General features: G+C 41.7%; 1 protein-coding gene across 7 annotated transcripts in view; it reads left to right on the top strand.

Moving 5' to 3' along the window:
* The window catches only part of LOC133366880 (butyrophilin subfamily 3 member A2-like), a 32,515-nt gene extending 24,016 nt beyond the window's left edge, over positions 1-8,499 (top strand). For 6 of the 7 annotated variants that reach the window (XM_061590416.1, XM_061590422.1, XM_061590415.1 and 3 more), the window contains 6 exons: positions 960-986; positions 1,609-1,635; positions 3,705-3,731; positions 4,133-4,153; positions 4,311-4,337; positions 7,568-8,499. In XM_061590416.1, the coding sequence (XP_061446400.1) occupies positions 960-986; positions 1,609-1,635; positions 3,705-3,731; positions 4,133-4,153; positions 4,311-4,337; positions 7,568-8,097 (659 nt within the window). In that variant the 3' untranslated portion in view covers positions 8,098-8,499. The remainder of the gene's footprint in view (positions 1-959; positions 987-1,608; positions 1,636-3,704; positions 3,732-4,132; positions 4,154-4,310; positions 4,338-7,567) is intronic. The other variant, XM_061590421.1, reaches the window with a different exon arrangement.
* Positions 8,500-15,042: the final 6,543 nt, after the last annotated feature.

The raw sequence follows: 15,042 nt of genomic DNA, 5'->3' as shown, positions 1-15,042 counted from the left end.
GGGTTCCCTGTTGCCCGGCCGTTGATTTTCCCAGCCTTTCATCCAACGGCCATCAGAGGGACCGCGGCTGCGGTTCTCTCTATTCCCAGCGGGAGCTTGCGGCTGCAGCTCCCGTCGTTATTTCCCTCCCGTTCCTGGCCGTTTGAGTCTCCCCCGTCCTGGGAATATTTCATTGAGAGTCTGCGGCTGCGTCTCTCTCTCTCCCTTTGCGGCTTTTATCTCGGACTGCCTTGAGCCTCGCTGCCTGACAGTTTCGCACCGCAACGGTCCCTGCATACGGCGGCTGCGGCTGCCTCCTCCTGCTTCCTTAGCAGCGGCGGCTTTTTTGCCTTTTTTACCTAGCCATTCCTTTATTGATTTTCTGCGCCGCGACCTTGCTTATCGGCCCCGCGGCTGCAGCACAAGCGGTTCTACCCCCGCCCGCCATTGCTGCTTTGTTATTGTCCGCCATTTTTTGACTTAATTTTCCCGCTCTTTTTCAGCACCCGGCGTATAAGACGACCCCCGACTTTTGAGAAGATTTTCCTGGGTTAAAAAGTCGTCTTATACGCCGGAATATACGGTAAAGTAAATGTTGGCCTTATGACGTGGCAAAATATAATGTGGATAGATGCTCTGCCTTGGTGACCGAGGCAATTCAAAGCAGCTGCACTGAGCAGAATCAGAGAGATTGGGGATTGGGATGATTACTCCTGTAGCGTCCCAAAGATAATTTGTCAATGTAATACTATATGTTCCATGTCTTATATTAATAGTAGTTGTATTAATAATAGAAGCTAATAGGCAGAGTAGCAGAAAGGTCTGAACCCTTGCCCTACACAAAAAAACTCTTTAGCTACTTTGGTGCAAGTAAAGTCTTGATTCATCGTATGTTCATATATGTACAGGGTGCAAATGGCTAAGTGTAGGAAGGGTTTATCTAATTCTGTCTGATAATATTTTGCTATCACTCTTTTCAGACCAAGATCATCTAATCCAAGCAATAGGTAAGATGAAATTGTTTCCCTTTTTCTAGGCTCCCTGTTATGCATAGGAAGGATTTCTTCTCTGTTTGCAAGCCTTGAAAATCAGGGTTTTTTTACTGTAGACGTTAATGAATTCCTGTCCCCTCCAGGCGTTTCATGTTGCTACAAGGTGTTATTCCTACAATCATGTTCAAACGGACAACTGCAAGAGGCATTTCAAATTGAAGATGTCCCATAATGTTGACAAGTTGGAGGGGTGTTTAGAGAAGACTTGTTAGGGGTCTGAAACACATATCAAAAAAGGAACAGATGAACTAATTGTGTTTATGTAGAGAAAAGAAAGCTAAGAAGAAGGAGATATGTGACTGCTAATGTGTATTGAAAAGGAAAACCAGAAATATGAGAGGGAAGACTACAGAAATGTGGAGAACTGAATTTCAGACTGGGAAAATGAGAAACCGAAAGAACCTAAATTGACAGATCTTCCATTCTTAGTAGCAACACATCTTAGAGGATTACATTAGGGGTGCAGCAACCATAAGATCTTCAGACCCAACTTTGCTACTCTAGCACTTGCTTAACCCTTGTGTGTGTAAATGCTAACAATTCTGATCATTTTACTGTTCTTTGTTTATTATTGTAGAAACCGAGAAATGCACAGGAAAAGGAAGTGAGTATCCTTTTAATTAATAACTAACCACAGAGCGCCTGTGGTTTTTGATAAATTGCAAACCACTGCCCTGCACTGATATCAGCAGTGCTTACTAGCCTCCTTAATACATAGCATAGGGGCAGAAGCACACTTGGGTTGTTGCTAAGAGAGCCCTCAGGTTTTTTTCCTTCCAATTCATGATCTCCAGCCAGGCAATTGGGAGGAATGGTGGGATATATATTTAATAAGAATGAATGAATGAATCCATGCTTCAAGTGGCAGTAAGAGCTTGAGCAAAAGGCCCACCTACTGACAACTACAAGAAATAATGACATAATACATTCCCACACATGCACTCCCGTTGCATTGACTTTATTGCACTTTGGATGAAAGCACAAAGTCTTGTGCTAATGAATTCTTTATAATTCTAGAGGTAGTGAAATAGCTTATCAACAGAAGGACAAGTCAGCTATATAGACTTTTAAAATATTTTTCACCACTAGACATTTATGTCATCAGAAATCTCTGTGCCTGTATATTTGGAAGTAACTGGTCTGAATAGTATTTGAGGTGACCCACAGCACAGCTGATATTTCCTTCCTTTATGAAGGTTGATACAATATTAGCATTGACACATGCTTTCCTGTGCACCCTTGCAACAAAGCACATCTTTACCATTGGAAGGGGGAGAGGTGGTCCACAATGAAATGCAAATAAAGTATTTGAAGGGCTGTAATTGTTATTTTTTTGTGAGAGTCAGTGTGGTGTAATGGTTAAGGTGTTGGACTATGACCTGGGAGACCTGGGTTCAAATCCCCACACAGTCATGAAGCCCAATGGGTGACCTTGGGCCAGTCACTGCCTCTCAGCCTCATGAAAACCCTATTCATAGGGTCGCCATAAGTCAGAATCGACTTGAAGGCAATACATTTACATTTTTTAATTGTTATTTTACTAATGAGCTCTAACATATGGTGTTCTCTGTCCTACATACATAGAATTAGGCTTAGGGATGTGTTTGCTAATGCCGTAGTGAATTCATGTGGCATGGTACCAGTGGATAAACTAAACCTTTTTTTGAGTCCTGGCAATGCATTTGATACGGTTATTTTCCATCCCTATTATGGCCCTGTGTTAAAAGCCACACTAAAGCCAGGCATCTGCTAAATTTAAGATGGCAGAACAGATGTGTAGGGTATGGGTGGGCCACCTAAGGCTCTCCAGATGTTGTGGACTATAACTCCCACCTTCTCTGATTATTGGCCATGCTGGCAGGGGCTGATGGGTGTTGGAATCCAACAACACCTGGGGGGCCAAAGGCTGTCCATTCCTGTATTAGTATATTTATACCCCACCTTTTTAGTTTATCTCCAAATCTGTACCAGATCTTGGCAGCTGAGATAAACAACATACACAGCTTAAGCAATATTTAATATGGCTTGAACAAAGGACTGTGAGTTGTGTTTAAGCCCTATTTGACACTGAGAATATCCCCTACAGGTATCTGTTTCAAGTTCTGGTGCCATGATAGTGCCATTGAACTGAGTGGAATTTCATGGGTATTGGGAGACATGCTTCTCCTTGCAGTGCATTAGGTCCTGCTGCAGATGCTTCCTAACTCTACCAATGTGGCAAAATAACCTGACTGTACTTCCATTGGTACAGGAGACCTCTCTTTCACTTCAGCAAAATGATGCCATTCTGCATCACCTAAATATCCCTGAAAATATACTTTCACTCACAAATTCTGGCACAATTCTGCCATGACAAGAACAGATTCACTGTCACATTCAAGTGATGAAAAAAATCAGCAACATCACTAGATGTGCCACATGGCCAGACTCGTTTTCAATGCATAGTTTTATGTGAGGAATATTATACATCTTTATGGACAGAAAACCAAACTAGGTTTTTTACGGAGGGGGGGGAGTAATCTGTCTGCCTATGTGGAATGCTGCAGTATGTATTGAATGCACCATATGGCCCAGATTGATTTTCAGTTCTATAGATTGACCTCAAGTCTTTGCTCATTTCTTCTTGTAAGTGCTCCTAATGCTTCAGTGCTAATTCAAGTCCTTGTTTTATAGTGGTTGCTGAACAAAAGAAACGTTCTGGTAAGACGAAACTTGATGTGTGGATTTGGAGGAAGCAAATAGGGATTGAATTCATGGCTGGAAAAGAGCAAGAGTAGAATGATAGCATCCATTTTGGTAGGGGAAAGTATTATAGAATTTGACTCAGGATTTTGTTTGTCTAATTAATACAAATATATATATATATTTGCAATTATGTATACTGTAGTACAATGAGTTTATCCTGCAATATATTTTTCCATGGGTTACATTCAAGCTAAGTTAGTTGTACTTAGTTCCCATTTAAATCAGTGGGACAAGCAAGGAATCAGGACTAACTTCAGATTAATTTCAATAAGAATAAAGTGTAAGTAACATTGTCAGGATGCAGCCACATATATTTTGAGAATGGTATCACTGATTGAAATATCCTTCCATTTCAGATCAACTCGGATATGAGCTGGGTGAGGCTCTGCACTGAAAAATTGTTTATTTTTATTTTTAATTGGATTAAAATCACTCCAGTCAATACTGAAATACTCTGGGTGGCCCATTTGTTTCATGGATGTTTGCCTGTTTCTCTATTCTTATGACTGATCAATTTTTCTCTTCTGTTTGTAGAGGTCAGAAGAGCTCAGAGTCATGCAGGTAAGGAAACTGCCATAATTAGTGTTAATGAATGCATGAACTTGGCCAAAGTGTCATCACTCAGTGACTTTTCACTTGCTGAGATCCAACAGGATGTGTGAAGTGTTTCCATGTTGAGTTGATGTCAAGTGATATGACAGCTAGATTTACTAATTTGATCTGTGAAGAATTTTCATCCATACCCTTTATTGGTGTAGATAAAGATGCATGTGGAAACCCAATCTTGGTTCTTTTAGATCAGGGATGAGAAACCTCTGCCCTTCCAGATGTTAATAAGAGCCCTACTGGATCAGATCAAAGACCCATCTAGCCCACCATTTTGTTCCTGCAAAAGCCAATCAGATGTCTATGGTAAGACCGCAAGCAGAACAGGTGCACAATAGCATTCTCCCACTCATGTTCCCCAACAGCTAGTATTAAGAGGCATACAGCCTCTGATAATGTAAGTAATACTGTATATAGCAGCCATCACAACTAGCAACCATTGATAATATTATTCTCCATGAGTTTGTTTAATCCCTTTTCAATAGTATTCAGGTCTGTGGCCATCACACTATCTCATGTGAATTCCGTAGTTTAACTATATGCTGTGTGGAAAAAGTACCTCCATTTGTCTGTCCTGAATCTCTTACCATTATTTCACTGGATGATCCTGAGTTCTAGTATTGTGACAGAGGAAGAAAACCTTTTCTCTGTCTACATTTTCCACACTATGCATAATTTATACACCTCTATCATGTCTCCTCTTACTTGCCTTTTCTCTAAAGTAAAAGGCCCCAAATGTTGCAACCTTTCTTCACAGGGGAGTTGCTCCATCCTTTTGATTATTTCACTTTTTTTCCTGCACCTGTTGTTGGATTCTCACTCCTACCAGGCTCAGCCAAAATGGCCAGTGGTTAGAGATTATGGAAGTCATATCTGGAGGGTCACAGGTTCTCTGCCCCTGTTTTGATGGTAAAGCATCAAGATTAGGCTTATTTGGTTTGAAAAGTCACACAGAACTTGTTTAGGCAAACAGAGTTGGTTCAACAAAAGAAACTACAACTGTGACAATTCCATCAGGCTTATGCCAGCATCCTATCCCTTAAAACATGGCACAGGCACAGGCAAATAAACTGTGATGTCTGATGAGATTTACAATGAGACTTTTGCAAAACTACTGGTGGGCAAATTGTACAGGATATAGATGCATTATTTATAAATATACGCAGGCTAAGGATAAAGTAGAAGGGCTCACACTCCATTAACACTCCAACAGATCCTGCTCCTCCATTACATTTTTAGAGGGGCTGCAAAACCATAGCTGTGGGTTCGCACAGAGACCAAATCTTTCCTCAGCCCAGCTCCAAGACTAACAGTCCTTTGCTCCCTTTCATCCGAGGTGGGGAACCTCCACCCCATGGGCTAATCTTAGCCTGCCAGGCTGTTTTAAAGAAAACACACCCACCTGTCAATCGAGTGACATCATACTGATGGATAGGAGATGTCAGCTTATGGGCAGGGGTTCAACAGACCTGGCTATGTCCATTTACTTAGCCAAGAAACTGATATGACCATTCTAGCTGTTCCCATACTTTGTTCTAGAGGAGAGCATAAACATAGTGGAATGGAATGGAGAGAACCAGTGGGACACAGTTGTCTTGGGATACAAACTCTAAGAAAAATCAGGGAAAGTGTACTGGAGGTGATGTTTCTCTGCACATCAAGAGGGCATAGAGTCCAACAACCTAGATATCCCAAAAGGGGAAGACTACTCCACAGAATTACAGTAATACTGGGTCCCACAATAAAATTTAGCACTGGAAATGTGCTATCGTTCTTCTCTCCAAAGTGTGCAGGTTGATCTTGAGACCTAGAATGAATTAAGGTGACACTCACAGGAGGAAGCATTTAGTAATGGGTGACTTCAGTTACTCTCACATAGACTGGATACATGTGTGTTCGTCATGAGAAAGAGGTGAAATTTCTAGATGCCCTATCCAAGCCCAGTACTCTAGCCATTGCACCATACTGGTTGAGATACTTATACTGTATCTCCAGAGGGACCCTGAACAGTTTCATGCCAGCTTCATGAAGCCATAGGATAATACCTACAGTCAACAAGGCTACCTTTTAGGTTCAGGAACTCTTCCTTCAAAGAGAGAAGACTTGATGCGGGGCTGGAAGGAGGAGGAAGTTGCTTGAGGAAGAGAAGTGTGAAGGCCTTAAGTCATGGAACTGGAAAAAGAAGAAAGATGAGAATAGGAGAAGAGGGAGGGAGAGGGCTGCAAGCCAGTGGAAACAGGAAGGTAAATGAATAAAAAATGGCTGATACTGTCCTTCATTTTTTGTATGAAAACATCAGAGCAGCAATGCCCTCATTCAATTGGTGTTACCAAAATTTTAATTAATTCTAAGGGATTCTGCAATTAAGACATAATAATACGTAATTTATTTTAACTGTTTTAAGTACTGAATTTTGAATTGTAATGTGCCCTGGGACCTGCTGGTGAAAGGCGGGTGGTGGTGGTGATGATGATGATGGTAATAATAAATCTGAAGTGCTGACAAAACTCTAGCCCAGGAGAGGGGAACCTTTGGCCCACCCGCTTTTGTTGAACTATAGCTACCATCAGCCTTGACTATTGCCAGGCTGGCTGGTGCTGATGAGAGATGTAGTTCAGCAACATCTGAAGAGCCAAAGTTTCCCCAGTCCTCCTCTAGTTGTATGCGTACGTTGCTCACATGCTGAGGAGAGCTAGACACAGACCAGAGAGGGACTAAACCCCCATCACTGGCAGACCATTTTAGAACAGCACATTGCAAGGTGAGCTCCTGAGCTCCTTCGCACATGTAGGGGCTAGAGGTGATCAGGACACCCGCACAACCAAGTGCTCTGATCATGCTGAGTAAAGGAGCTTCTGTGTTGGCCTTTCTATACACAGAACCATGACATCAGAGGCAGGGCTAAAAGCTCAGCTGTGGTCTGTACACAGATATTCCATACAATGGAGGGCATACCTGTGTACAGACAAGAGTGTGCAAGTAACATGTGCATGGAACTTCTGTTGCTTTTGATGCAACTGTAGTAACCTTTGGCTATGAGCAGTAAAGTTTTTATGTCCAATTTGTATAGTAAAAATAATCAGATGACTCTTGAGATTAAATGCTTTAGCTGCAACAGACTAATGCAACTATCCCTCTGGAACTGAATATTGTTTCCTGTCTTCCTCTGCTTTCTTCCCCCATAGTTGCCATCACTTTGGATTCAGATTATAAACATCCAGATGTCATCATCAGTGAGAATAAAAAGAGTGCCAGCCTTAAAACTCTCATTCCGGGGCAAGCAGGAACTGTTGTGGGGGGTCGGATTGTTGTGGGGAAAGAGGGTTATACTGCCGGGAAGCACTACTGGGAGGTAAAGGTTGGAGACAGGTTGAACTGGGAGCTGGGGGTCCTGACTCAGGCTGAAAGGGACAAGGCCAGACAGGAGAGGTTTGTTAAGCCCCTTAGGGAAGGATGCTGGGCCCTGAGACATGTCAGAGGAGAGTTATTTTCTAGTCAAGATGAGAAAAAGGTTGAAAAGATGCGGGATGTGACTTATTCAGTAATTGGCTTGTTACTGGATCAAGAAGCAAATGATTATAAAATCTCATTTTATAATGCCGGACACCCATTCCTTATAGTCTGTATCCCTATTGAATCAACTGAGAAATTACACCCATTTTTAAGTTTTGGCAAGCCTTCAGAAGACAAAGATCAGATTCCCAACCCCCTTTAAGAATTTCCAACAGAAAGAACTGTTCGCCAGGAAGAAAAGTTGACATGAAACTCCCAGACGTCACAAAAAGGGTAAAATAAGGGGGATAGTACTGGACATACCAGCAAAGCTTAACTGTTGTGGATAGTTTGATTTGTTTTCCCTATTTTTAAATGCTTCCTATGGATACACATTTATTTACGGCATGAATTCAATCCCCATAGGAATCCAATGCTGCCCCTCAACCAGGCATTCTGTTCTAGAATCCCTTCTCTCACACACACAGCTTTCCTGGCCAATGGTAGCACCAGAGGATAGACTGTGCCATTACTCTGTATTTTCTTTTATTGTTGTGGCATGAGCCTCTAACCGTCATATTTGTATTATGCTATACTTTCAAATAAAAGTTAACTAAAAACTGAATTTGTTGAGAGCTGAATGTTAATATTAGGGTCCTTATTTGCTCTCTGCTTCATGTAATAGCCAGTGTGTGGTATAGTGGTTATAGAATCATAGAATCGTAGAGTTGGCCATGGAGTCCAACCCCCTGTTTAATGCAGGAATCCAAATTAAAGTATAACTGACAGGTGGCTGTCCAGCTGCCTCTTGAATGCCTCCAGTGTTGGAGAGCACCACCTCCCTAGCTCATTGGTTCTATTGGCATACCACTGTAACAGTTAAGAAGTTTTTCCTGAGATTCAGCTGAAATCTGGCTTCCTGTAAATTGAGCCCATTATTCTGTGTCCTGCACTCTGGGATGATCAAGAAGAGATCCTTGCCCTCCTCTGTATGACAACCTTTCAAGTACTTGAACAGTGCTGTCATATCTCCCCGCAGTCTTCTCAAGGCTAAACATGCCCAGTTCTTTCAGTCTCTCCTCATAGGGTTTTGTTTCCAGCCCCCTGATCACCCTCGTTGCCTTCCTCTGAACCCATTCCAATTTGTCTGCATCCTTCTTAAAGTGTTGTATCCAGAACTGGATACAGTACTCAAGATGAGGCCTAACCAGTGCCGAATTGTGGGGGGGGGGGGGAACCAATACTTCATGCAATTTGGAAAGTACATTTCTATTATTGAAGCCTAAAATAATATTTGCCTTTTTTGCAGCCATATCACACTGTTGGCTCATATTCAGCTTGTGATCAACAACAATCCCAAGATCCTTCTCACATGTAGTATTGCTGAGCCAAGTATCCCCCATCTTATAACTGTGCATTTGGTTTCTTTTTCCTAGGTGTAGAACTTTGCACTTATCCCTGTTAAATTTCATTCTGTTGTTTTCAGCCCAATGCTCCAGCCTATCAAGATCCCTTTGGATTTTATTTCTGTCTTCCAAGGAATTAGCTATCCCTCCCAATTTTGTATCATCTGCAAATCTGATAAGCATTCCCTGCACCTCCTCATCCAAGTCATTAATAAAAAGGTTGAAGAGCACTGGGCCCAGGACTGAGCCCTACAGTACCCCGCTCGTTACCTTCCCCCAGTTAACTCTTTGAGTACGATTCTCTAGCCAACTGTGGATCTGTTGGAAGTGGAGAGAGGAGACATCTCTGTCTTTGTTCTCTCTCCTGAACCATGAGGGTAATACCCAAGTCTGGACATTGCACCTCCAACTTCCTATCTACTATGTATTTCTATAAATGTAGGTTTTCTTATTTTACTAAGTCTTAAGTGAAAATGCAGGGTAAAAGCCTGCTACTTAGGTAAATACATACACTGGCACACACAGCTCAGATGTTGAGTTACTCTGCATATTTCCATAACATGATCCGCCTGATAGTTGTTCCATCCTTCCCACATTTAGTTAGCTTGCTAATCAAAATATCATGAGGTTACAATGCTGGAGTAGGACCTGGGAGATCAGTGGTCAAATCCTGGCTCAACCATGAAGCTCAGTAGATGTCCTTCCCCCACACACGGTGTCTCTCAGCCTAACCTACCTCACAAGATTGTTGTGGGGATAAAATGGAGAGGGGAAGAATCATGTACTTTGAGTTCTTTGGAGGAAAGTTGGAATATAAACGTAATAGTAAATAAATAATAAGTGCCAGACCCAAAGGAGATTCAGGCAGGAATTATAGTCCAGAGACATAGAAGAATCACATCAGTCTTTTCACTACAACAACTTCTTTATAATTATTAAAGAACTGAGTGAACAGAAATGGACATTAATAAATCTCATCATATACCAATAACACATCATTTCATAGACTATAAAGCTAAATCATCTTGCTCCCTTTTCATTCTCCTCAACTCGCTTAAAAAGCTCTCATTCTCTCTCACCCCCTCCCTTTGCCCATTGCTGGCCCTTAAAAACCTTCTTAGTAGAGTCAAAGACAAGAACTGAATTATTTCTGCCACTACTTCTGTTCTCTCATTCTTTAACTCCAATATGAGAATTAACCATCTGGTTAAAGGGAACATCCATTAACATTTGGTTTCCTTCTCTGTTCCTCGACATTCTTTCCACCTTCTTCAATAGTCTTCTGTTCATTAAACCATGCTGGAACATTCACTAGCTGACTGTAATGGCAAGTTCTGCAGTTATAGAGCACATAGAGAAGGAGAGGTGAAGGCTCCCAGGACAACTGCAAATAAAGGAATGCAACTTACTTTTCCTGTGGACATCATACAAAGACAGGCTTCTAGCAACATATTTAGGAATATCCCTATTTTGATCGGTTTGTTTTGGTTCAAGTCCCGTTCAGCCCACCCATAACATGGAAAACACACCTTGAACTTGGCTAGGTAGCAAATCAGCAACCAATGCACATTTCAGAATAGAGGTATTATGTGCTGATAGGGTCTCACTCATGTCAGCAATCATGCCACAGCATTCTTCACTAACTGCAGCCCCCAAGTTAGGTTGTGCTGCATGGGGATTTCTGTGACCTTGGCTGATTGGCAGCCAGGATTATTTTAGTTTTAGTTTTCAGTTAGGAATCCTGGTTGTGGGATGCTGAGTTTTCTGCCTTACTCATAGGAATTTTATTGTGGTTGGTATGGTATTGCATTTAGGGAATCATCACTGTCTTTTGTTTTTCTTTCTCTGTTTGCATTTCATTTACCTTTAACCTCACTCCCTTACATCCGCAGAAGCAACAACAGTGGTTCCATGTGCTCAGATCAACCCCCTTAAACCCACTGATGATGGGCCTTGTTGGTTGCATAATAGTGTGTTTCTTGGCCAATAGTAGTAAAAGAGAACTCACATACTGGGAAGTGTGGCTGCAATTGTTGTTGTGTCCAAGCTGCTGTCTGTGAAGGTAGATCAAACTATGTGTGTTTTCTCTCTGTCAATTATTACTCATTGGAATTGGGTTGGCAGTCAAAGTGAGTTTATAGCAGCCCACAAGGTAGACAGAAAAGGGTAGAGAATCTTCTTACTCGTATTCATTTCTCAAACCTCTTTCTGAAGGGTCAAATCTGTAAAGACGTTTGGAGCAGCCATGTTAAAAGGTATGGGCAGGGCATTCCAGGCAGAGGGTTGCCAACCCTGCTTGGATATGGATATGTTTGCAGAAGATCCCTAGTCAAGCTTTACCAACAGCACAATGCAAATCATTTCTACTCAGAAGTAAGTCCTATTGAGTTCTATGGGGTTTTGTTTAGAATTGCAGCCTTCAGGGGCATCCATCCTTACTCTTGAGTGCTCCTGTCTAACATCTCCACAACACTAGGCTCCTTTCTTCCTACAATGGCCTTCTGGTGACTGGCCTGGCCTGAGGGCACTTAAACCCTTCTTGCCAGAAGCAAATAGGCTAGATTAAATGTTCCGTAACCAGACTCTTTTAGCTAAGATTTCTATCTTAATTTCCAATAAAAGAAATGTTTTTCTTTGAATGGTATGCTCCAAGCAACTGTGGTTGATGCTTAATGTATCATGCTTAATGACATCACTTGGGCCTGCCCCTGTGACATCACTAGGGCCCATTCCCATGACATCACTATGACCTGGCTCTGTGACATCACTAGGCCCGCCCCTCAAATATCAGGGTTTAGGATCCTCCTGACCTGGGAACCCTACTCACCATTGCCCAACTCTTTAATCAGGGAACCACCAATCTTTTTCAGGTACTCCAATAGCAACAGAAGCTTACTGATTGAAGCAGGGTCTCCAAACCAGCCTTTAACAGTGGTCCCGTTTGAAAAGATATGCCTGACATAGGGATGGATGAGAATTTCGATTCAGTTCACATTTCAAGCAGAATTTATCAAATTCGTATTTTCAAAAACAACATGAGAAGCAAAACACAGCCATCCTCCGAAATTCACATTCATTAGAATTTGGGGATGCAGTTTGCCAACTAAACAATATTTATAAAAATGCATATATCAGGGGAAAGTGTGCATAACAATGAATATATGAGTGAAAAAAATGCAAAAAGGCATGATGTGATGAGAAATGGCTTGCAAAACTGTGTACCTTTGTCACAACTGCCTACAAAGGTGTTTATTAGAAGAAATTCGCACTAAAATGGTGAATTTTCATGAGGATTTTTTAAAAAAAATTTGCAGATTGCTGCAGAAATGTAGAGGACTGGATTTAATATTAGAAAAGTGAGAAACTGAGAGAACTGAAATTGACAGATCTTTCCATCCCTACTGACTATTGCCTAATTTTGTAAGCTGGAAGCCATTAAGAACTCTCCATTTCTCAGATTCTCCAACAGAAACAAAAATGCACCAAATAAAGCCTTTAACACTATCAGAAGTGCAGCAACTGCTAACAGGATATCCAAATCAGCCTTTAACAGTGGTCCCCTTTGCAAAGATATGGGTAACAGGGAGCCTGTGGATATCGCTGAAATGGAGCCTCCTACCTCCAATGTATGCCAACATTATAAACTCTCTAGTAACTCTCTTGATCTGGCTACAGACCAAGCTCAAACATTTCAGGTGGCCTTCTCTTCATGGCCACACATGCCCAGCTGTTCCAGAAAGAAAGATAAGAACATCTGAGATGTGACAAACATGTTTTGTTCTGTAATGCCACAGTGAAACCGTAACTGGGAAATTACTTGCTTCCTTTCCAATTATCAAAATCACTGTGGTTAAAGTTAATGTTTGGTTTATGTTTAAGACTAGATGTCGCTTAAAAAATATATTTGTTGCATTCTGTGGTGGACCTAGGGACTACGCAGGGTATTGATCAGTTCTCTGCAGTGTTACCTTCTATAAATGAGAACTCAAGGATTAGAAATTCAACTCTGACTGATGTAATGAGACAACAAAGACATTTCTGTCAAGGAGGCCCTCAGGATGGTGACATTGGTGGTGTTTCTAGTGGTACTGCTTCCTCATGCAGTGTGTCAGGCACATGCTGTTAAGTGCATCATCAGTGAACCCATCCCTGTTCTTCACAAATATTTTCAGCCAGGTGATTTCATCATTGGTGGCATTGCTTCTCAGATGATCCTGCTTTCTGAAGAGAAAACTTTCAGAGAACATCCTATTCAAGAATACAATCATGAACCTATGTAAGGATGTTTCCTTACTAGTTTGTGGTTTGCTTTTGCATAAGGAAAATATATATCTAGGCAACATTTGTAGAGAAAAAACATCCTATAGATTCTGCCTATAAGTTATGCCAAAGGGGAGAGCTCCTGTTCAGAGTTCCAGTCATCCAGTCACACCATTTTCCAGATACTCTGTTCCAGGGATCACCAACATGGCTCCTGCATGTACAATATTGTATTATTTTAAATTGTTTTTTAGTATTTTAAGTGCCTGTTTCATGGTTTTAAGGTTGTGTATAGTTTAATTGCATTTTAATTGTATGTTTTTCTGTTTTTAACTACATGTAGTTTTAATTGTAAGCCACCCTGAGTTCCAGTTTGGAAAAAGGGTGGGGTAAAAATAAAGTTTCATTCATTCATTCATTCATTCACCTTGGCACCTGCAGGGTGCCTTCTCCTCCCCCTCCCCCTGCTACAATTAGGCTTGAAAGAAGCATTCTGCTGTTGTAGCCAATAGAATATGTTGCAGTGTGTGCTTGATTGTGGTTTGTGTGGTGCCCATAACCGTTTCTCCATTTTGCAAATGTGCCCACTGGCCCAAAGAGATGGCCAACCTCTGCTCTCTGTCCCCCACCCACAACAAACATTCAGATTTCTGTGGCCTCTTACTATGCTCAGGACACATTTGGCTGAGGGGGAGTCCACTTAGTAGTCCTTATTTGGCTACATAGCTGTCAGCACAGCACCTGAGTTCACAGCTGAAGAGAATGATTTACCTTTAGATGCACATAATGATAAATGATTTGCACCTTCACCTATACCTAATTCCCCATTCCCATTTCACTTTACTGAGATGAAAGATAACCGCTAGTTTTTTCATCTTCACCCCAACTGTGCAACATAAGTTAGGGATGGACTCAGAAACTAATTCCAGCCTGTTTCAGTCTTACTAGTGCTCAATCCCAGGTTTGTTCCATTTTGTGCAAATATTGTTGTGAGTTTGGGGGTTGGAATGGATAATTCCTATGAGTCCCCTTCCAGCCTCTGATTTGGAATCCTGTGCCTTGGCATGAGGAACTTGCTTTGCTGGCCAGATGAGTTTCTTTTGTTAAGCTTATTTATTTATTTATTTATTTATTTTATTTATATAATAGAGTGGCCAGGTTGTTAATGGGTCTATCAGGTGCCCAGCAACTGGTGAATGGGCCAGGAAGACCCTTTTGTCATTGAAACTCTTCAGGAGAGCCTCCCCCCCCCCGGGTCTAGGAGAGGCTTGAGTTTTTAGTGTGTGTCTGAGAATGGCTGGGAACTGGAGGCAGGCAGAGAGACTGGCTCTCTGCACCATGGCTTTAGGTTGCCTCCTGTAACCCTGATGGAAAAGCTGGATATTGGACTGCTAATGCCCTGAACCCCTCCATCCTAAGCTCAGGTTGGAATGTGTGTAAATAAATAAACCATATTTCATAAAGACACCACAGTCTCCGCTGACCTTCTTCCCAAGGAAACC

This window comes from Rhineura floridana, chromosome 11 (genome assembly GCF_030035675.1).
Source record: "Rhineura floridana isolate rRhiFlo1 chromosome 11, rRhiFlo1.hap2, whole genome shotgun sequence".
In the NCBI taxonomy this organism is placed as follows: Eukaryota; Metazoa; Chordata; class Lepidosauria; order Squamata; family Rhineuridae; genus Rhineura; species Rhineura floridana.
The sequence above is the reverse complement of the archived record's forward strand: the minus strand, read 5'-3'. Positions and strand labels throughout refer to the sequence as shown.